We start from the raw sequence: 23,518 nt of genomic DNA on the forward strand, positions 1-23,518 counted from the left end.
ACTCTTGGGCTGTGTATTCCAGTGCTCTGCCCCCCTCCATGGAAAAAGTTCTTCCTCATGTTTGGGTGAAAATTCTTGTGCAATTTATGGCCATTGCTCCTTGTCCTCTCACTGGGCACCAATGACAAGAGCCTGGCACCACCTTCTTGTCACCCTCCCTGGAAATACTGTACGGATTATTGAGATCTCATCTCATCTCATCTCATCTCATCTCATCTCATCTCATCTCATCTCATCTCATCTCAGTCTTCTCCAGATTAAACAGGCCCAGCTCCCACAGTCTCTCCTCCTAAGAGATGCTCCAGAACCCTCATCATCTTTGTGGCCTCTACTGGACCATCCCCAGAAGTTCCAAGTCTTTCTTGTCCTGAGAAGCCCAGAACTAGACACAGTTACACACTTCTGTGAAGTGTGCTGCCTCTGAATTGTGGGCTAAGATCCAAAACTTCACAAACCAAAAGGCCCCTGATTTGTATTTAAATATCAGCTCTGTGCTATACACAATGATTAGTCACCTGAAACTGCTACTTTATGAGAGGTGGCATATTTTTAAAATGCGAGACTATTATAGCATTCTGCATACAGAAGATGAAATCTGAAGCATCAAGATGAATGATTTGACTGTAATTGCTTTATCAACTATCTATTCTTGGGATGATCATGCTAAAACTCTCAACAACATGGACTCAAACAGCATATTTTAAAAACTTCTTTACATTACTTTATAAGAGGAAACTAGGGAAGATCTCAATTTTAAATAATGGCAAAATTGAAGTCTAGGATGCTTCACTTCATTGACTTGCTCAAATTAATAGTCCAAGACATTTGGGTAGAGATAAATCTCACAATTCCTACTCACTAAAGAGGTGATTAAAATAATTGCACCAAAAAAAATTACTCTTGCAACACACAAAAAAACTTCTTCCTGACAGACTGCACATACACCTTACAGTCATCTCTGTGAATATTACAGAATGCTGATAACTCCAGGGTGTTTTTTGTTGGCTTTTGTGTGTGTGTGTGTGTAGGAACACAGCCTGCCCTGTTCCTTTTTCAGAATCCTCTTAGTAATCAGGTTCCTGGTTTCCAACCAAAATTCTTTCAGCCCTGCATCACATTAGGAAACTGGTGACGTACTAGAAGAGGATATCACGTTTTATTAGTCAAAAACACCTTAAAGGAATATACTCTAAATTAGGAACACTGGGACTTACTGATATTCAGTAGTGGAAACATGCAAATTTTCAAAAAGTTTTAGGATGAAGTATCAGTTATTCTACAGATGTTAAAAAAGCCAATATCGGCAATCTAATAAAACACCTGTTGCCTTCACTTTTTAGCTGTGCTACTTTCAAATCATCTCAGTGTCCTAGTATAAGCAGTATTTTAGTAGCATATGACCTCATTGATGCTAAAATGGTGTTTTGCAGATTGCCAGTCACTATTTTAAAAGACACTTTAAATATTCTAGCATATGGAAGATGTTCCAAGAAGAAATCAACTAAAAAAACCCATATATATATATTCCCTAAAATTACACAAAGTGCAAAATCACTCACAATCCAACATCTCATATCCTGACAACTGGAGCAACCAACAGAGCATTTCTTTAGTGTTCTTGGGTATTACCTCCGGTCTCCTTGCCTAGGTAGTGTTTTAACACAGGTAAAATAATGTACTTTCGCCAAAGTTCTACTCTCATGAATGGCTGACCCCCATCAGATTAAACTAAATCATTAACACCAGCAGGAAAAATACATTGTGCACTGACTTACAAAAGATGACATAAGCAAATTTAAAATTAATGGCAAATTGATATGCAATAGCTGAATTCACTTACATAGGATCACACAGGTTTAATAAAGGAGATCATTGCTAAGAAATTAAAGATTGGCTTAATACTCTCAAACATATAAGTTATCTTTGAAAACCAGTGATTGCAGACGACATAGAATAAGCTCTAACTTTTTAATCCCTTCCTTACACCTAATCCATAGTATGACTAGAAGCAGCTGTTTACAGAAACCTGCTCTTCAATGCTGTCCCTCAGAGGGCACATTCTAGAAATTCACAGTATCACAGAATGGCCTGGAAGAGACCTTAAAGATCCTCTGGTTCCAAGCCAGGCCATGGGCAGGGACACCTTCCACTAGACCAAGTTGCTCCAAGCCCTGAACACTTCCAGCGATGAGGCAGCCACAGCTTCTCTGGGCAACCTGTGCCAGGGCCTCACCACCCTCACAAGGCAGAATTTCTTCCTAATATCCAATCTAAATGTCCTCTCTGTCAGCGGGAAGCCATTCCCTCTTGTCAATCACTCCCTTGTCTAAAGTCCCTCTCCATCTTTCCTGTAGGCTCCCTTCAGATATTGGCAGGCTGCAATTAGGTCACTCTGGAACCTTGTTTTTTCAAGCTGAACACTCCCAACTCTCTCAGTCTTTTCTCATAGCAGAGGTACTCCATCCCTCTGACCATCTTTGTAGCCTCCTCCACTCGCTCCAACACATCTATGTCCCTCTTGTGCATTTGAAACCTATTGGCTATGCTGCTGCTGACTGTTCACCATATGGCACATTAATGTAAAACTCCTTAATCACTAAAAAATTGCTTTTGCTACAGCAATTTTTTTGTCCAAAAAAGAACCTTGATGCCCCATTCCACATTCATGCTAGCTCCTAGTGACAACCTTGTTTTGATTTTATGATTTTCCTCATATTATCATCCATCATAATCTAACAGCAAAATGAAATCTCCAAACTAAACCTGTAATAATTTTTAAAATAAACTCCACTGGCAGTACCAGCTAATTGTTTTAGCACCATGAACTAGAGGCAGGGCTGTAGCTCCTGTTTGAGGCATCTAAACCCTGATTCAAAAACAAAAGTGTGCACATACATTTTTTTGGGAAAAATTGTATGTTCCAGGTTACAATTTAGATGATCAAACTGTCTGTTACTTGAGAATTTCAAGTCTTCAAACAAAATGCAAAATTAGAAAATTACTACTGAACTAGCTAAAAGAGAAATAACTCCCATTCACCTAGTTCACCTAGTTCTCAGAGTTTAACAGCCATAAATAAAATCAAAAAACAAGTAGAAGAAAACAGTTTCAAATATTTTTCCTTCTGCAAAATTTTTACAAGCCATAATTTGCCATTAATGATTACAAAAAAGTGAAAATTAAGAAACATTGTCTAATTTCTTGCTGAGGAACTTCCTTTCTTTAAAGTTCTGTATACCCACATATTAGAAGGTTTTGCTACTTCTCTTCACACCATCATTCACAAATTTCATCATAATCCTACTTAAGCTTCCTTAGACCAAGAAATAGACACAAAAAGTTAAAGCAGCAGGTTTCTTTGAGACTGTTAGATGCTGTCTAAAGACTCCTTGTTTTATTCTATTCAGGGAGAAACATCTAAAGCATGTGTCTGGAATCCTCTAACACAGGCAAGTAGAGAGAGATACATGCCCAACTGAAAATAATCTAGACCACTGAGAATTCTGCAGGACATTTTTAACCTTTTGGAACCATACATCATACAATGGTGTCATACAACTGGTAATCCCACTTGTTCTAAGATCTCCCTTATTTTCAGCCTATTGATGGTCTGGGATAGTTTATTATAGCTCCTAAATCTGACAATAGATTAACTGAATAAGCCACACTGTTATTAGTAACTTAGCTTACATCATCAGTGGGTAAAATCATTAAAAAAATTTTAACAGTAAAAATCTTGTACATGGCACACTTTCAGCTTGGAGTGTGATTTGTTTCAGCTTGTTTCAGCTTGGAGTGTGATTCTAGTATATAATATTAATTATTAGCTCTCAAATTCATAATCCTTTGTAAGTCTCATCAGAACAGAGCATTTTCTTTTGTACATGCCAGCCGTAATAGAAATTCAACACTGAAGACAAATTGCCGGTTACACTGTATTGTAGAGAATTAGAATCATGGAGGCACAACTTCAGGGAAAAGACAACTTTCTAATATCCAGCCTAAACCCTCCCTGACACAGCTTCATGCTGTTCCCTCAGGTCATCTCACCAAGCACCAGAGTCAAGAGATAGGTGCTGCCCCTCCACTTCCTCTTGATTTGAGGAAGTTGTAAACTGTGATGAGGTCTCTCCTCAATCTTCTCCTTGATGCCCACATTTTAGTCAATAGAACTCAGAACCTGGTCCATAAAGATGCATAATAAACATTTAGACATTCACTTTACTGTACTGTGTTAAAAAAAAAAGGAAAAAGGATGCTCAAATACATTATGGATAAATCTGCTTTTGATAAGCAATGAACACCTAGCCTGCAGAGTTACTAAGATAAGCAATACTGATGATGAAAAAGAGTTTGGACAATTATCCTTCAAAAGAAAAAAGGCAGAGATTTCTTTATGGCTCGATTACTGTTTCAAGAATCTTAACCCCAATACAGGGTTTGAAATGAAATCTGCCTGATACTACTGAGTCATGGAATCATTATGGTTGGAAAAGACCTCTAAGATCATTGAGTCCAACATTTGACTGACACCATCATATCACCTTCACCTTGGAACGTCAATGTCTGGTGACATCCTTTAGCTAATATCAGTGAGCTTGGGGTTTAACAGCAGGATGACACCTTCTTTGTTGTTGTTGTACATAGTACAACACTGGTACATTCACCTGTTTTGAAGGTATATTAGAAAATGTTCTCTGCCCATTCCTTATATGTAAACTGTATTGCACTACTTAAATGATACCTTGGTTAACTGTCTGTAATGATTATATATATATATATATATATATATATATATATATATATATATATAACTTTATTTTTAAAAATAAATAGTACTGTCTTCAACATAACAGTTTTTTTAGGCTAGGGCAAAATTTGGGAGAAGACCTCCGGAAGGAGCCCCCACAAAGCAAACCCCCCACAGCCCCTCCCCCACCTGGTTCAGGAAGGATTTTCTCAGAGAGAAATGGAAAAAACCTGTTTATTTAACAAGCAAAACACTCCCCAGTACAAAAAAGCAACACCAGATGACAAAACCCTTTCACCGTTCTGAAGAGATGACAAATTCAGAAAGTCTCTCCTGGGAGTGGTCGCCCAGCTATCAGTCTCCGGCGCTGGGGATGGCTGCTGCAGGTTACAAAAATGCAGACTTTTGGTGTTTCTTGATGTTTCCCAGGTCCAGCTCCAGAGCAGGTTCAGATGATATTCAGGAAAGGGAAAGGGAAGGGAAAAAAGAAACAGTCCAGGGTAAAAATTGGACTGCCTAGCTAAACTAACTAATAAGCAAAAGCAAAAGCAAGCAAGCCAGCAAGCAAGCAAGCAAGCAAGCAAGCAAGCCAAGCCAGCCAAGCCTCTCCTAGACACAGACCATGGGGGGAGGTGAGCCGGCTGATAACAAGACAAAACAATCCTTCACTTTCAGAGTCAGTCCTGAAGGCACAGAATATAATATCAGGCATAAACAGAACACACGATTTGGGATACAAGCACCATACTGTCACCCTAGGACACAGCTATAGTGGGTCTATAAGCTGCACAGATAATTTGGCTTAACAGATACCAGTTTGACTAGCCTAGCTCGAAGTAAACAAGTCCCTGGACACAATAATGATAGGTCAGATTCAAACCCAAACAGAGGACCTCAGCCAACCCCTTTGAAGCACAGATGCTCCCATATCATTAGCCAGTAAGCTAAGTGGAGTTGAGACCCGTAACCAATCATGTCTGTAAGTGAAGGAAATTTGAAAGCCCTATAAAAGGACCTGCCCCATAATAAACTTAAGCAGTTACTGCACGAACCCCATTATGTGCCTGTCACTTACCTGTCTCCAAAACTGTAACAGTGTGTATCTACTGCTCAAACAGAAGATCACACTTTGGGGATTTAGTGTGCAAGACTGAGAACAAGTCCCATGCAATAGTCTCAATTTTTGGTATGAATCCATTCTGTGGGTTTTGGCCCATACTACATTATGGCATGATTCCCTTATTTGGGCAACATGGTGTTGTATCTCCTGCTTTGTATAAGTGCACAGCATTTATTCATTAACATTTCCTTAAACACCTCAAGAACCATATAGGAAAGACTATGCATTTTCCATAATGTGGCTATGGTTCTTAGTTACAGCTGAGCAGGCTTTGCAGTGGAGAAATGAGGGCTGCAGGGGTGTCTTTACAGTTCTTTCAATTCACAACCAGGCACAGATTCAGGCCAATTTCTGAGCTGCTGGCAGATATATGGGGCTGACAGAGTAGCCAGGAAATAATGGGACATGCTGAAGTTCCCCAGGTCACGCTGGTGGGTCACATTCCATGCTGGCAGCAAGAAGGACAGTGTCCTTGCACACCCTGGGCCAGAAGATTCCCACTGATGTGAGTTCTGGAGAATGAATGAATTTTTCAACAGGTATATTCAGATGACACATGATGAACAACCCTAAAATTAATCCTCAAATCATAATGGGGACAATATGAGAAACAAAATTTTTACTTACTTGGGGAAGGCCTTTAAAATTATTTAGGCAGATAAACAAAGTACTAAAAATTGGAAAAACCTTTGTCTCTATCCTGAAGATCTAGTACTGGTTTAGACCATCCTTAGAAAATTCCAAATTGGGCATCAAAGTCACAATATGACAAAATGAAGAAAGAAGATCACAGATGTCAGTGGCTCAGACACTCGACAGTATAAGTTGTGGTCTTGATCTCAGAATCCTGCCTTTTTAGCTACTGTTTTTTTGCTAGTGTTTTCAGAGCTGAAAGAAATGCAAATCAGGTGTGGTAGCAGCTTGTTTCCAGAAGGCTGCAGATAGATGTTATTTATTCTACTCTTCATTATTTCATTTGGGTATTATTTCTGCAGAAGTCTTCATTTATTCAATGCTGGGTTTGCCCCTCTCTTCCACTGTTTCCTATCTTTTCCAATTACAGCCTAAAACTCCTATTTCCCTTACTCCTCAGTTTGGTGTTCTCCAAGTTTCCATCAACACATAGGTCCTGGTAAGTCCTTCCCACATGACAATATCAGCTGAACTTTCAGTAGCAGTAGGCATATATTTCCAGGTATTTCCAGGCTTCTGTGCACTCTACTGGATAAGAGTTCCCATATGACCAAGCTGAAAACTGAGGAAAAGTATTTTGCTAGCCCTTATCTGATACTGCATTTCATTTCCTCAAGCAAAACAGAACTCACCATCTAGAGGACATGTCATTTTTTCCCAATTATGTTTTTTTCTTACGGCAACAAAACAAGAATGATCTCAACAATTTTGCCACCTCCCATGAAATAAAGGGTCTTGGATTATATTTTGTTGAGTACCATACCAGTGTCACAACACGTCTTTATTGTACCTGCAATACAAACTCAATATAAGCAGCATTGATTCCTTTCTCACACTATCATCCTTTCCAATTTGCTTGTTCTGTAGAAGTTCTGAATTCTTGTCATTTGTGCAGGTGGAATCACAGAATCGTTTAGGTTTCAAATACCATTGTGTCCAACTGATCCCCCAGCAGTGCCAAACCCACCACTGAACCATGTCCCTCTGCCTCATCTGAAAGTCTTTTGAACACTTCCATGCTAAGGCAATACTCCTCTAAAGTCCCCAGAAATGCTTTCCTGTGACTCAAGCTAACTGGATTAGCTATAGCAGAGAGAGCATACACTGAGGTAAGAATTCCAAATGGTAAGGAAATCTTGCTTACCTGTTTAGCTTACAGTCCTCTGCACAAGCGAGAGAAGCACAGGATAAGGGTAGTGTTTAACCCGGGACCTGTAGAGCAATGACCTAAGTAGTACTTAGCTGATTGGACATACTCTAGTTGATTAGTCTGTTCCTTCCCATCATGTTACAAGTGACATAAGTATAATCTGGGGGAAAGCTAAACTGGTGCTACTGTTACTAAGAGAATTATTCTGAATGTTCAGAACTATGTGGTTCACAATTTTCTGTTTCAGGTTTAAGCATGATTCTCTGCAAACTGAGCATGGCCCTTAGCCTTCCCTCAAGATGCCGCTCACATTTTTTTCACTGGCCAGTATTATTGGTGAAACACAATTTTTCTACTCACACTTCAGCAGATGTTTTCAAACCCTTCTGTTCCATTGCTCAGGTTCCCATAGCTGAATAAGCAAACAAAAATTAACATTCTGTCCTTCTTATGAACTTCCCAAGATCTTGTTCAAATTTTACCCTCCTAGAATTTGACAAACAAGTGCCTACAGATAAGCCGGGGATTTCCATGTGCACAATTATAGATTTTGGGTGGTGAAAGTGCAGCCAACAACCAATAGACAACCCTCTGACCTTTGCATGGTCCTTTAGCATGTCAGTGTCTATGCAGAAAATAAATGGAGTAGATGCATAGCTAAAAAAATATCAAGGCCAAGTCAAAGTTGTGATTAGACAGTGAGTTGCAAAGAAATCCTGGTTGTAACACAAAGAGATGTTTTAGTGTTAGTTCAATACAGCTTAATACATAGATATTGTCTATATTCATAGTCACAAGCATACATATATATTATGGTTTTAGTCATATTCTGGCTTTAAAAAATGTAGGCAGCACAAAGCTTTGATAAAAGCACTGTGCCAAGAGGGCAGTTCAGAAATCATAGCATTGTAGAGTATCCTAACTTGGGAGGGACCCACAAGGATCACTGAAGTCCAGCCCAGTAAGTGAGGGGAGGGAGCAGTCAGGTATTGTTGCTATTGGGGGGTTTCTGTGTGGATTGCTGATTTCCTCTGTCAAAGTATTGTTGCTGTTAGTGCTTGTTTTCTAAACTCATTGGTGTTTCCAGTAAATTGTTCTTAGGGCATTTCAGTGGAAGCAATAAAGTGGGGAGTACCATTCCTAAACGACAACACCTCTCAGCCACCTCTCCTTCAGGCTGAACAAGCCAAGTGACCTCAGCCACTCCTTGTAGGGCTTCTTCTCAAGACCCTTCACCATCTTTGTAACTCTCCTTTGGATGTTCTCTAATAGCTTTTTACCCTTCTGATATTGGGGTGCCCAGAACTGCCCCCAGCACTTGAGGTGAGGCTGCTCCAATGCAGAGCAGAGCAGGACCTTGGCCAGAGCAGGACCCTCCTTGGCCCAGCTGGTGACACTGGGTCTGATACCCCCTAGGACGCAGCTGGCCCTCTTGTGACTCATATCCAACTTTCCATAGATCAGAATCCCCAGGTCCCTTTCCCCAGTGCTGCTCTCCAGCGTCTTGTTCCCCAGTCTGTCCATACACGTGTGGCTGCCCCATCCCAGGTGCAGAATCCAGCATTTGTCTATGCTAAACTCCTTACAAATACCTGGAGACAGCAGAAGACAGCAATGGCACAGAGATGTAATGTAGATTATAATGAGAAAAATTTGTACAAAGACTTGTAGAATTAGGGCAAAGTACAAAAAGTTATTTAAGCTGTATGCATCAATTAGCAGACAGACTAGCAGAATAGCAGACATCCATCAATTCATAGAATCTAAAGTTTTCTGTGCAGACTTAGAAATAAGTACCTCCTCTGTTCTCCATGGCTAACATTAGATTACGGAAGTTGCTTTATAAAGTATCTTGACCCTAGAACAGGATGGATATTTTCTTCTTCCCTTGGTGCAGTGTGGTGCAAGATACACTGGAAAAAAGAAGAGAGGGATAAATGGAGTTGTTCCCCAGAAAATCTTTTTGGAAATGCCAACAATCCTTGGTCATGACAGACATGGCTGAGTAAGTTCCTTCTTTTGCTTCAAGTGGCATCTACCTCCAAATACTTGTGGCAAAACTGCATACAGAATTTTTGAAGTTCATTTGTGGGTCAAATTATGTAGTTTCCCTCTATTATTACTCTTTGTAATACTTCTGGGGCAGTGTACAAAACTGGTACCCTGTTACCCTGTTTTACAGGGTAAAACTTTAAGAATTATAGGACAGTAAAATTAAACTGTGTTCTTCTGAGGTTATTTAAGCAACACCTATCAAATGATTTAATGAATCTTGCAGCCAGCCTGCTGTAGAAGTGGGGTAACAGTCTCTGTTGGCTCACAGGCTCAGGTACTGCAGTATTATTTCTAAGGCCCTGAACTTCTTGTCTTTAAACAGTGTATTTGATTTTGTGTGGCACAGAGGCAAAGTTAATAAATCTTGTCAAATGTAAAGCAGATCCACTGTCTCCTGGCAGGACCCCAACTACCTGTAGAGGTGTCAAGGTGGGCCTCCAAACTGCTCTTCATCATGTTCTGCAGTGAGCATATTACTTGGCATTACAAGCCAATAACTGGATAACAAGCACTTGACAGTACTGCATCCAGCTCTGGGGCCTCCAGCACAAAAAGGACAGGGACCTATTGGAGTGAGTCCAAAGGAGGCCACCAGGATGATTAAAGGGATGGAGCACCTCTGCCATGAGGAAAGGCTGAGAGAATTGGGATTCAGCCTGGAAAAGGTTTTGGTCTGATCTCATTGCAGCCTTTGAGCACTTGAAGGGAGCCTACATGGAAGACAGGAGAGAGATCATTTACAAGGGCATGCAGTGACAGTTCTTCAAAATGTGGAATATATAAAATTCTCATAAGAAAGGATATTCCTTAATGTTTGGTCTTTGTATACTTTTAAGCCAAATCAACAAGAAGGGAGATTTAAACCCTGAAACAGATAGCAGCTAACAAGTAAGTTCTACCTGATGTCCAGGTGTCAGAAAAGCCAATTGTTTGTTGTTAGAATTGCCTTGTTAAGGTTTAGGGCTTGACATGCTTTAATCAGCTCAGATGTAGGGGAAGGAAAACAAAGAGAAGAAGGATACCTACTGATAGTGGACACAAAGAATGCAGAATTTATGGGCCACAAGGATATTTGGTAGAAAAACCTAACAAAGCCAATTCAGCAATTCTGTGGAAATCAGCTCAAACTGGGGGAAGGGTAAATCTGGCAGGAGGAGATCATTACCACTGACTCATGGACCACCAGCTCAAGAAATCCACTGGCTCAAGAGACTAATTGGCATGAGAAGCAAGAATCATTAAAAAAAAAAAAAAAAAAAAGCAAACAAATGCTAATTATTAAGAGAATTATGTAACTTGCAGCCAATGAACACTAACTCTTTTGTTTGCAAAAATGTATTAATAGTAAAAAGTTTTCATTGTTAGCATGCATTATTTGTGGAAGACCATTTGTTGAGCAACCAGGCTTGTGCAATTCTGAAATAAGCTGTCTTGAGTCTTGAGTGTTTAATTATTGGCATGTTGCATGTTGCACACCAAGTAACAAATCTGATTTTTGTGGACAATAACAGGACAAGGGGAAATGGCTTCAAAATGAAGGCAAGCAGATTTAGATTAGGTATTGGAAGAAATTCTTCCCTGTGAGGGTGATGAGGCCCTGGCACAGGTTGTCCAGAGCAGTTGTGGCTGCCCCATCCCTGAAGTGTTCAAGGCCAGTTTGGACGGGGCTTGGAACAATCTAGCCTAGTGCAAGGTGTCCCTGCCCACGGCAGGGATTGAAACTGGATGAGCTTTAAGGTCACTTTCGACTCAAATCAGTCTGTGGTTCTACGATACTTAGTTTTCCTACCTGTGCATTGTACTTCAATTTGGACTAGTACGTACTAATTGAAACGCTTGACTGGAGTCTGCTCAGTTTTACGACGTTTATCATCGGTGACCATTAAAACAGTTCCACTGTTCCCAACGCTCCCCCGGCTGCGAACCAGGCCAGGCCTAAGCGGGGCGATCCCCAGGCCCCGCGCGGCCTGAGGGGCGGCACAAGCCCGGCGCGGCTCCGGCCCGCCCGCCCCCGCGCCTGCGCGGCCCCGCGCTCCCGCCGTGCTCCGCGCGCTCCCGCCGCCGCAGCCCCGGCACGGAGCAGAGCGGAGATGGCGCTGCACGTCCCCAAGGCCCCGGGCTTCGCCCAGATGCTCAAGGAGGGGGCGAAGGTGAGGCCGACTTTGGATGGATGCGCGGATAAATGGATGGATGGGTGCGGGAGGAGTCTCAGGGTGGCGGTGCGGGAAAAGCCCCGGAAGGCCGGCAGGGCCTGGCGGCACCACGTGTCCCGCGGGGCGAGGGCCCGGGGGTTCGCGCAGTGCCCCGCTCCCGGCCCGGGGCCCCTCTGCGGCCCTTGCGTTGCGGGGATCGGTGCATGCCCGGCCCTGCGAGGCGGCACCCGGCGCACGGGGCCTTCCAGAACTCTCTGCAGGGCCGGGATCCCGCTCCCCGCCCTGCCCTTGGGCCGGGCCCTGCCGCTTCATCCCGCCGCCCCGGGGATGCGCCAGGGCCCGATTCGTGCCCGCGCTGTTCCGAGAGCTCTCACAGGGGCTGGATAGCAACATTCAGCCGGGCCCTGTAGTTGAAGCGGTTCAGAAGTATCCGGGTCGTTCTGCTTGATTTTTTCTGATGCCTTTGTCAGGGATGCAGAACAGTGACATGTTTTCTATACGTTTCCTTACCAATAAATCCGGTTTCATTGCTTTTGACATTAACATAATAAAGATTTTGGTAGAGTTGAAGGACTATGTCTTAATAAAGGAGAAGCTTTCTTTGGAAAGTGGGCAGAAAGCAAGCAGGTGTGGGGTTTTTTCTATTTTATTCCTAGAATCAACCAAAGACTTTGGATTGGAAGGGACCTTAAAGATCATTTAGCACCAAGCCCCATCCAACCTAGTCTTGGACACTTCCAGGGTTGTGCATTGTGAAAAACGCCAATCACTTGGTTTTTAAAATTTTTAAAGTTTAATAATAATAAAATGGTTATAAAAATAGTAATACAATTAGAGTAATAAAAATATAGAGTTAGGACAATTACAAGACAATAAAAAGCAAAGAATTACGGACGTCCGGATGCTCTCGGGCACTTTAGCCACGACAAGCATGCCTTGTGAACAAAGGAATCACCTTAAAAGCAATAGCCTGTTGCATATACAAAACACTTCATGATTATGCATATATTTTATTTAAAACAAGAAATTCGTCTGGTACTTGTCAAAAAGTTTCTGTTAATCCCCAGGCGCCTTCGAGTCTTAAGTCAGGCTTGAAGAAGTTCGTTTCTATTGATAAGGAAAGCCATAAATTCCTCTCCTCTGGAAAATTTAGGGGTTTCTGTAATTGTTATCTTTGTGTGAAGAATTCCTTGATTATCTCATCTCTTTCTTGAGCTAGTTAAAAAGTATCTTACATAGTATAGTTTCTATTTTAACATTGTGTTATAACCTAAAAATACATTCAACACGCTACTTGAGAGAATTAATACAGGATACCTTTCCAACATTACACATTTGCGAAAAGCCAATCATAAAATATGCATTTTTCACATGCATCTACAGTTTTTCTGGGAAATCTGTGCCAGAGCCTCACCACCCTTACAGGGAAGAATTTCAGGGATTCCTAACACTTAATCGAAACCTATTCTCTTTCAGTGTGAAGCCATTGCCCCCTGTCCTGTCTCTCTAGGCTCTTGTCCAAAGTCCCTCTCTCCAAGAAAGAGGGAAAACAGGAAACTTTTCCGTTTGCTGCTACTTAATAGAAGAGTGAAGGTAGCAGTTCTGAAAGCCCTTGTGTTTCTCTTTAGAATCCTTCTTGGAGCCGAATAATGGCATACGTTCAGGGCAGGGGCAGAACAGTGGCCTCAGTGTTAGAAAATTCAAGGCCAGAACAGCAAGAGTTGTCTTCTGCAAAACAAGGAGGCAGCTGGCAATCTAAGATGTTTGGTTTGTATTTAGAGAGTAAATATTATTGTTACTTTTCTCCCTTCTCTTATGGGCTGCACAGTACTTTTTATCCTGCTTTTTCTTCCTTAAGGTCCTTTTTAGTGACCCCATCTTGTCTTAAGGTTTCCAAACTGAAGCCAGGCTGATCGCCTTCTCAAGCACAGATATTTTACTTAATCATTCTACTTGTGAATTTTCAAGCTGCACAGTTAACTCAGTGCTGTGTTTTGAACATAGAACTGAGTTAAATTATTTTTGTATCATACAAAGGTGCAGGTAAAGAAGCATGTACAAAAACCCTTGCCCCTCTCCAACTGGGTCTTGGTTGTTTTCTGTTTCTTTTTGGCATGTCACAAAACTTTTTTGGAAGACTGAGGGGATGCAAACTGTATTGCAAGTCAGGTCACTGTTCAGATTTTCTCTTTAGAAGCTTTTTGTGCCTACTGAGCTGCCTAGTTGAGAAGGTGTATACACTAGTTCTCACTGTCTGTGAGTAAGGTTTGGTGTCTGTTTAAACTGTATGTGAAATACCAAATGTATATTAATAAAAGACTTTGAGGGACTCAGTGGATTGACACTGCTTTGATGAGAAATTACTAGTTCATCACTTTTTTTTGTTAGCCTAATTCTGATCAGTCATTTTTCTCTTTAGCATTATTCAGGACTAGAAGAAGCTGTCTATAGAAACATCCAGGCATGCAAAGAACTTGCTCAAACCACCCGTACAGCATATGGACCAAACGGTAAATAAATCTTAAAATTATTGCTGCATTTTTGAGACAGTGCTATGTTTGGAGCTAAACATACCTTGACAAAGAAGCAGCTGGGGGAAACACATTGGACTTGCTCTAAAACTGCAAATATGTGACTATTTCTTTGTGACTGTAGAAAACAGATTTTGTTTTGACAGCTCTTGAGTTATGCTCAGTGTCTGCTTTTGCCAGGTTTTTGTAGCAGTTACTGCGTTCTGTTTGAAACATGGTATAAAATATATGAAAAAGTATAAAAATTAAAGGAAACATGATAACATGGTAGGTAGTCATAGTGAACATAATCCTGTTCAGTCAGATATATGGAAACAAAATATTTTCCTGTATCATTTAATTAAATTATGTGCTGGTATTTCGGAACAGAAAACTGCTTACTCAGAAATGACTGATTTCTCCTTAATGTCCTACACTGTATTACTTCACAGAAATGTTTTGAAGTTCTTAAATTACAAACAGCTAAAATTTTGATGTGCAAGATACACCTGAAAGTTAGGAAACAGTGTCTTTGTACAAAATTAGTTTGCATAAGGAATTATTTTTATAAATTGTTTTGTTTCCCCATTTAGGAATGAACAAAATGGTTATCAATCATTTGGAAAAGCTTTTTGTTACAAATGATGCTGCTACTATCCTGAGAGAGCTAGAGGTAAGTTTTCTTGCTTCAGATGATGCCAGTTGTGAACCAGTGTTTCTGCTCATGGGCTGTTATGGTTCTGACTGTCAGTAAGGAAATGTCACTCTGACAGATGATTTACATATATCACTTTGGAAGTAATTTACTTTTTTCACTGAATTTGAGGTCCACAGTGAAGAATGTAATTATTTTGTGAAGCAGCAGTAATAGTTGTAGGAGATGCTTAGTAATTCCTTACTTTCCCCCAAAACCAGTAGGTTTAAAAGAGGACATGTCTAGAAATGCAGTGGCTTGGAAAAGTGCATAACCTAGCTGTTGAGTTAATATCCCTGTGTTGTTGCTTGCCATGTTCTCCTGACTGCTTAGAATCCATCAATTGAATTTAAGAATCTGAGGCTATAGCAGCCTCCTTCTGTAAATACTGTGAAGGCATGAAAAGGCTGTCCTCTCCTAATTCTTCCTGTGACTTCAAATTGATATTTATGACATAACATGGATAATATTTTACTGAATTTTATACTTAGTGATAAAGATTATGTAAGTATGAAGTATTTACTTACTGAATACATTGTGTTGGTGTTCAGTATGAGTAGAGTAACTGGAAGTCTCAGTTCTGTTTTTAAAAAAATACACTCTGCGTACTAGTGACCTAATCTGATATGTTTTGCATGTTACTGTCTGGTATAAAATGGCAGGTATAAGTATTCATGAATATGGTATTTTATTGCATTTATTTGAAAGAATAGTGAAGAAGTGCAATCTTTAAGCAGAACTCTCGCACACAACCCCTCCCTTAAAATGTAACTGTTATTTAGACATGTATTTTGTATGTTACACATAAATTCAATTTGAAGATCTAAACTCAGACTGTTTTCCTGTTGCAGAACTCAGTTGTGAAACCACTGCACCCTGTGAAAGTATCTCAGAACCAATGTCAAGGATGTCTAATGTATATTGTAGTGGCAATGTTCAGTTCTCTGATTTTTTTTAATGTATATTTCTGCTTTTTCTTACTAGAGAAGTTAGCCAATTAAGAATATCTGTGCTGCTTTCTTTTCCAATTTTGTGCATTCTTCATATCTCTAGGTACAATTTGAAATAAGAGAGCTTAGAAAGATGCATAGAAAAAGCCTGAAACTGCAATCTTAGGTGGTGTGTTAGTCACCAAGATGTGTAACTTCTTTTAAAGGTCCAGCATCCTGCTGCGAAAATGCTTGTGATGGCTTCACACATGCAAGAACAAGAAGTTGGAGATGGAACAAATTTTGTCCTTGTTTTTGCTGGAGTTCTTCTGGAGTTTGCGGAAGACCTTCTGAGGATGGGGTTATCTGTCTCAGAGGCAAGTTATAGTCACATTACAGTTCACAGAGCTTGAATCCAGATTGCCACTGATCAGTGTTCTTGGGGCTTGTTCTTGTAATACTGTGAAATCTGCTTTCTTCCCACCTAATTTTTTAGATAAAGATGTTTGAAGGGGAACCATGTTTTGTTACTTGGGATTGCTTGCTTCCCTTGTAAACTTTTGCATCTGTTAATGTTTTATGGCTATTAGAAAAGCAGTTAAAAGCAGTATGAAGTCTTGTAGTGAATATTTACTCTTTGCTACACAGGTGATTGAAGGATATGAAAAGGCTTGCAAGAAAGCCCTAGAAATTCTTCTGGATTTGGTGTGCTGTTCTGCAAAGAACCTTCAAGATGTTGAAGAAGTGGCATCTTTGTTGTACACGTCAGTCATGAGCAAACAATATGGCAATGAACGGTTCTTGGCAAAGCTTATTGCTCAGGCCTGTGGTAAGTGGGGCTGGAATAGGTATGGGCAGACAGCTAAAAAACTGAGTAGGTTTGGTTATGGTCCTTATATTTTCATGTAAGATAGGAAGTATGGTTAGTTTAGCAGGTTGGATTGGATGAAGTCTTTACCTCTGAAATGAGGGTAATCTTCCTCATGTTGAACTCTGCATTGCCATTGTAGCTCAGAAAAGGTTTGCCTTTCCTACTAGGCAGAAATCCATCTTTCTCCTTTTTTTTATATCATTAGGAGGACATATTCTGCTTCTTATAAGCTGTTTTTAGTCACAGCCACAGAACAATGGAAGTGAGACTGTAGTTCTGTTGTTATCCCTTTAGATTTCCAGGACAAAACCTTCCTTTTTATTTCCAGTGATTTCTCTAAATACTCTGGGTTAGACTTACCTCTTGACTCTACTTGAATGAATGCATATTTGAACTTAATTAACTGAGCAGCCTGAATAAATGTTTCTTTCTGATTATTAATTTGTAAAAACAAAATTTCTGTTTCTCTTTATGCCAGTTATTGGCAGGTTATAATTGTCTTGAATTTAGGCAGGTATCTCAAACCACTGAAATTAAGTAGTTCAGAAAAATTCCAGGCATTGTTTATGGTGTCATTGTTCTACTTTATTCATATTCATTATTTTTCTTATTTTCTTTTTTTTTTTTTTTTTTCCCAGTTTCTATTCTTCCTGATTCTGGTCATTTCAATGTTGATAATATCAGAGTGTGCAAAATTGTGGTAAGTTTGAAGTAGCTGGTTTTACTGTAATTATTAAGGTAAATAGTGTAATGAGGGTTAATCTTTGAACTTCCAGAGAGTCTTCTGTAATTTTGTTGTGGCATGTGTACTAAATTTTGGAAGTTAGTCTTTCTCTTATTTAGTCCCCTGTAGCAGCATTCAGAAACAGAAATCATTCATATTGGAAGTAATCTAAAATGGGAACCTGTTAGACAGTGTTGTTGCTGAATAAGCTAAAGTCTTACACTTAAGGTGTTACATCCAAATGATTGTAAGGTCTGCTTTTCAGGCAGAATAGTGCAGCTTTCTGACAACAAATGGTCAGTAATGCAATGTTCTGCAGTTCATAGAAACAAAGAACAGTTTGGTTTGGGCTGGAATGTGTCTTAAAGATCACCCAGTTCCAGTTCCAGCCCCCTACCATGGGCAGGGACATCTTCCACTAGACCAGGTTGCTCCAAGCTCTGTCCAACCTGGCCTTGAACACTTCCAGGGATGGGGCAGCTGCAGTTTCTCTGGACAGCCAGGGCCTCACCACCCTCACAGGGAAGAATTTTTTCCTGATATTCAATCTAAACTTACTTTCTTTGAGTTAGAAACCATTCTCCCTTGTTCCATCACTACTTGCCCTTGTAAAAAGTCTCAGATTCCATTTATTTCCTTTCAGGGTGCTGGTATTTCTGCTTCCTCAGTACTGCATGGCATGGTTTTTAAAAAAGAAACTGAAGGAGATGTTACTTCTGTCAAAGATGCAAAAATAGCTGTGTATTCCTGCCCTTTTGATGGTATGATAACTGAAACTAAGGTACGTTAAAGCTCAAAATAAATTACATCTCTATTTATGCATATATGCTCTTATTTTTAGACTTAGCTATAAATATTCTTGACACTTGGTAATTGAGATATTTTGGTGAATATTGATTTTCTTGGTTTAAAAAAGTTAATAGAGAAGTTCTGAACCTTGATTGCTTCACAGAGTTTTTGAGATAGGGGAAATGGTGTTGTTTTTTTGGGTTTTTTGAGCCAAACTGCGGCTTGAATTTCTGAACCCCAAGGTTGTCTGGAATTGCCTGGTGATTTCCCTTTTTTTCCCTCTCTTGTTTTACCCTGTTGCCTGGGGAGTCAGTATTATAAAGCAGGATGACTTAAGGTTTACAGATAGGTTGCGAGACAAAATGGTTTGTCAGAAACTTGTAGGTATATGGTTTAATGCTGAATTTTAACAGTGTATGTGTTTCACTAGGGTACCGTCCTAATAAAGAATGCTGAAGAACTGATGAATTTCAGTAAAGGAGAAGAAAATCTAATGGATTTGCAAGTCAAAGCTATTGCTGATAGTGGTGCAAATGTAGTAGTAACAGGTGGCAAAGTGGCAGATATGGCTCTTCATTATGCCAACAAGTACAATCTTATGTTAGTAAGGTAAGTACTAGGAGAGCATGAAAACATTTGGACTATCAGATTTATGAAATGTACTTGCCAAATTAAGACAATACTTTTGCATGTGTTAACATTGTTATGGAAACTTGTTTTTAAAGGTTGAACTCCAAGTGGGACCTGAGAAGACTGTGCAAAACAGTTGGTGCAACAGCCCTACCCAGACTGGTATGTACCTCCTAAATGAGGTGCAGGAGGATGAGAACTGATGAGCAGGTCCAGTTCTTAACTCAAGTTTTTCTTTCTAGACTCCCCCTACTCTTGAAGAAATGGGTCACTGCAATAGTGTGTATTTATCAGAGGTTGGGGATACACAGGTTGTGGTGTTTAAGCATGGTATGTATGTTCTGTAGAACTGCGGACGCTGCTGTTCTAAAGTGTGTTTGTATGTGTTTTGGATATAAGATTAATTAATTAATTCAGTAATTCATGTCTCTAAACAGAAAAGGAGGATGGAACCATTTCTACTATCCTCATTCGTGGATCTACAGACAATCTGATGGATGACATAGAGAGAGCCGTGGATGATGGTGTCAATACTTTCAAAGTACTCACAAGGGTAAGTAAGTGAGAAGTGAATCAGTTTGAGGCAAGGCTTGAGCCTGCTCTCTGCTCATTTGCTACCAAAGGCTGTAGATACCAATCTTCTTAGGTGCCTTCTGGTGCCTTTGGAGAGATGGCTGTGTAGTACTGAGGTGTGGAGGGCTGTGTAGCGAAGATGGCTGTTGTGAACATAAAAGGTGGCATTTAACATGGACTGCACTCAATTTTCCAGTAATGAGAGAGTTCTTGAAGGTGGATTACCTTTGCCACTTTTTAAAGACAGTCAACTGTTTCTTGACTTACTTCCTAGATGTTTTGTAATGTTCTTTGGAAACCAGGCACAGAAGAAAAGCTAGATAGCTTTGTCACTTGGGATCAGGAGAAACTGATTGGTTGCAGACTCAATTTCTAGTTCATTGGTGATAATTCATGCTTCTTCCACATAATACTGGTAGGATTTTATGGATGGAAGAACTTATTTTTACAGAGGATTTTTTTTGTGTGAGCAGTTTATGTGGTCTTAAATATTATTATTTCATTTTTCTTTTTTTTTTTTATTCAAAAATAAATGTTCTTGTATTTACTTGGAAAACAGCATGCAAAAATTGTTAAAACTGTTAGAATCTTAATCTCCTTTACATACCAAGACATGGACATTGATTTTGAGTACAGAAATGTTGTGCGTTTATGATTGTCTCCAGGAGTTGTCCTGTTTTAACATTTATGATGATTACTTTGTGGGTTAAGAGACCAGAGTTAATAAGTAAATTTTGGTTTGCCAAAGGATGTACAAAATACTTAATTTAAAATGCAATAAAACAAAACAAAAAGTCCCAACACCTTGTAATACCTGTTGACATATTAAACTTAGTATACAGTATATTGGTTTCCTGTATGATATTTCCCACTAAAATAATGGAAAAAATGAGAAAATCTAGGAATGCTGTTACAGTTAACCAGGAGTTGAATTTTTTTTTAAAAAACCCAAAAAATCTGAGACACAAAACCCACTGCATTATTATTTTGTTTTTTAAAAAAGAAGCTGTTTTTCTTGAAACACATTGGAATGAATGAGTAAATTCTGGTTTCCCTTATAATATAAGGGAAATTTAATAATTCTGATTTCCCTTATAATGCATGTTTGTTCTGAAGTGGATTCTTTATAAGCCTTTGTGGAATAAAGTTCTCTTGCATTCTTGATAGACTAGAAAAATCCTTAAAAATAAGAAGTAATAGATGCTTTAAGCAAAACATTGTGTTTTGGTGTGGTCTTTCCACAGGATAAACGTCTTGTTCCTGGAGGAGGTGCAACAGAGATTGAATTAGCCAAACAGATCACATCTTATGGAGAGGTATGGCAAACAGGCTTCTTGGCTTTTCATCTTCACACACACGTTTTACAAAAAAATACAAATATTGTTTCATACCAGCATACGTGTTTGTGTAATAAAAAGTGTGAGGGGAAATGCCTCCCTATCTTATAGTTATTGAAATACTGACATGGTTTTCAATTTAATTTTAGACTTGTCCTGGGCTGGACCAATATGCCATCAAGAAGTTTGCTGAGGCATTTGAAGCCATTCCTCGAGCACTGGCAGAAAACTCTGGAGTTAAGGCTAATGAGGTCATCTCCAAACTTTATGCCATGCATCAGGAAGGGAAGAAGAATGTTGGATTTGATATTGAGGTAAAGTCTCTCATGTTACTTGTTGCCCTGCAGTGCAGGGTTATACTTAATAGTACTTCTATCAGTATGAAGTATTTATAGATTATTTTAAGTTGTTGGGAGCTTTGTGTTGCACAGTCTAGAACTTTTTGGAATTGAAATCCTTAAATGTTCTTTTTATCAGCAAGCAGTTGAGTTCAGTATAGTATAATGGTCTTATGTCAGAGGTGGAGTGGGATACTGAACTAATGTGACAGGGAGTAGGTCTTCAGTAATTACTGACTTTGTCTTCCTGCTAATGGATTAGGAATGAATGTTTTCTAAAGGGAGAAGATTAGAAAAGTGATACCACCTTGCTAGGAGAAAGCCTGAGAATCATTTTGAATATTTTTTTCCCATCTGACAGGCCGAAGCTGCTGCAGTGAAGGACATGTTGGAAGCTGGTGTGTTAGACACATATCTTGGAAAATTCTGGGGTATCAAGCTAGCTACAAATGCAGCAGTAACTGTCCTAAGGGTTGATCAGGTAAGCTTATGTGTCATTTGGGTGCTGAATTAAACCTGGCAGAACCCTCATGCAAATAGGTGGAATCTCATGGAAATGCAAGGTGCAAACATAATGTTACTTGAGAATGTGGTTTGTTCATTTCTGGAAGCCAGAAAGTCATTTGTTCAAGAGCTTGTAATCTGGAATGTGGCTGCTTCTGTAGCTGCACTATTAATGTTTGTTGGGATATTTTTTTAAAAGATTTTGTTGATATTTTGAAGACAGTTTATATTTATATCCAGAGAGTTACCCCAACTTCTGTAGGAACTTCTTTATTAGAAGAAGCCTTCTCTCATGTATTTTTACATGAAAATCCAATTTTTAGGAAAAATAGAGGGTACAGTCTTGATCATAAGAATCTTTCATTATTTTTTGTAACTTCAGCAAAAATGAATTTGCATGTAAAATTTTTGTAGATTATTATGGCAAAACCAGCAGGCGGTCCAAAAGCCTCTAAGCAACAAGGACATTGGGATAAGGATGACTGGAAAGATGAGCCTGAAAACTAGTGTGCAGTAAGCTGTTTCTTTAGCAGAGAGGTATCTGTAAGACCATGCATGAATTCATTGACAAGCACATGGCAGATTGTACGCTCCTTGAGAACACATAACACTGCTGTCTTCTGCTGTGTGCTGATTGCTACATCCTGTATTTGTGCCCTTTGCAAATGGATTCTGCACATGAATCCAAATTTTCATGGAAGGGATGATAAATGCAAGTTCAGATTTACTTTACTTGTCCATGTAGCCAGGGCAGAGAATGAGTTTTAATGTGGTAGGACTAATGGACTTAATGGTTTTAAAGTGTCATACTTAGAGACAATAATTGAGAACAATAGCTTTGATAATGCTTTCTGTAGTGTGCACTCTGTGAACTAGTCTGCTATTGGCCTATTTAAGCACTCACTTTCTGCAGACTAACTGAAGTCTTACTTTGCATGCAAACATGAGGTAAAATACCTTTTTTTACTGTATCAGGGCTCAGCCTCTACCATTCTCAAGAAAAAAGCTGTTAATATTTCAATTAGATGGATATTCTCTGGCTTGGGTTCCAAGTAGGGAAACTGCATGAATGTAGTGAATGCTAGCATTCAGAATCATGTGGCTGTAGGAGAAGGGTACAAGCCTGATTTTAACATTAGCCTTTTCTACTTCTCTATTCTCTTCAAGATCATTATGGCAAAACCAGCTGGTGGCCCAAAACCTCCATCAGGAAAGAAAGACTGGGATGAAGACCAAAATGACTGAACAATTTAATTGTATTTCTTAAGTGACACGACTTTGTGAGTTTTTTAATATCCCAGTTGGAGCCTGTCACAATGTTTTGCTCTTGCAATTAAATTATGAACAGTGTCCAATGGAGTGCAGAACTTCAAACACCTCAATAAACGTACTCACTGTTAAATGCTGACTTACTTAATTTGGAGCTGGCATGATATGTCGTTCCCAATCAGTTAATGTGTAGGGGATGAATGACACTGTGGATGTGATGGGCTGACCCTTGGCTGGCTGCCTGACGCTCTCTCCAGATGAGGAAGGAGGCAGAACTTAATCAGGGGCTGAGTTAAAGGGGGAGATCACATACCAGTTCCTGTTGTGGGCACAAGAGACTCAATATACAGGGAGGCTGACCATGAGTCTGCTGCAGGGAGCTCATGACCCACGACTGCAGTGGCTCTTTGTGCTCTTATTTGTGCTCCT

The 23,518-nt window shown here is 39.7% G+C and overlaps 2 protein-coding genes across 6 annotated transcripts in view; one reads left to right on the forward strand and one right to left on the reverse strand.

Moving 5' to 3' along the window:
* Positions 1-11,784, reverse strand: part of MAP3K7CL (MAP3K7 C-terminal like) — a 107,146-nt gene extending 95,362 nt beyond the window's left edge. Inside the window, exons 1-5 of one of the 3 annotated variants that reach the window (XR_008436044.1) lie at positions 11,558-11,784; positions 9,511-9,626; positions 8,074-8,125; positions 5,366-7,775; positions 5,081-5,164 (exon numbers count right to left, since the gene is read on the reverse strand). The gene's annotated coding sequence lies outside the window, so the exon portion shown is untranslated. Of the gene's footprint in view, positions 1-5,080; positions 5,165-5,365; positions 7,776-8,073; positions 8,126-9,510; positions 9,627-11,557 lie in introns of those variants that run through there. The other 2 variants (XR_008436045.1, XM_053972119.1) reach the window with 2 other exon arrangements.
* A 3-nt stretch (positions 11,785-11,787) lies between these two features.
* Positions 11,788-23,222, forward strand: CCT8 (chaperonin containing TCP1 subunit 8). 3 transcript variants are annotated; one of them, XM_053972108.1, is made up of 16 exons: positions 11,788-11,918; positions 14,341-14,431; positions 15,025-15,104; positions 16,282-16,431; positions 16,703-16,883; positions 17,564-17,625; positions 18,293-18,430; positions 18,869-19,047; positions 19,164-19,230; positions 19,311-19,398; positions 19,506-19,621; positions 20,886-20,957; positions 21,128-21,292; positions 21,678-21,797; positions 22,235-22,357; positions 22,988-23,170. In XM_053972108.1, the coding sequence occupies exons 1-15, from the start codon at positions 11,859-11,861 to the stop codon at positions 22,325-22,327; spliced, it is 1,662 nt and encodes a 553-aa protein (XP_053828083.1). In that variant the 5' UTR covers positions 11,788-11,858; the 3' UTR covers positions 22,328-22,357; positions 22,988-23,170. The 3 variants fall into 3 exon arrangements, with proteins under 3 accessions (XP_053828083.1, XP_053828082.1, XP_053828084.1); XM_053972107.1 differs by having other exon boundaries at positions 22,235-22,333; XM_053972109.1 differs by lacking the exon at positions 22,235-22,357 and having other exon boundaries at positions 11,790-11,918; positions 22,988-23,222.
* Positions 23,223-23,518: the final 296 nt, after the last annotated feature.

This window comes from Vidua macroura, chromosome 2 (assembly GCF_024509145.1).
Source record: "Vidua macroura isolate BioBank_ID:100142 chromosome 2, ASM2450914v1, whole genome shotgun sequence".
NCBI lineage: Eukaryota > Metazoa > Chordata > Aves > Passeriformes > Viduidae > Vidua > Vidua macroura.

Coding starts and splice junctions, on each gene's coding strand:
- CCT8 (XM_053972108.1), top strand. CDS start 11,859: ATGGCGCTGCACGTCCCCAAGGCCCCGGGCTTCGCCCAGATGCTCAAG. Junction 19,231..19,310: donor CAACAGCCCTACCCAGACTG/GTATGTACCTCC, acceptor TTTTCTTTCTAG/ACTCCCCCTACTCTTGAAGA. Junction 20,958..21,127: donor AGATCACATCTTATGGAGAG/GTATGGCAAACA, acceptor ATTTAATTTTAG/ACTTGTCCTGGGCTGGACCA.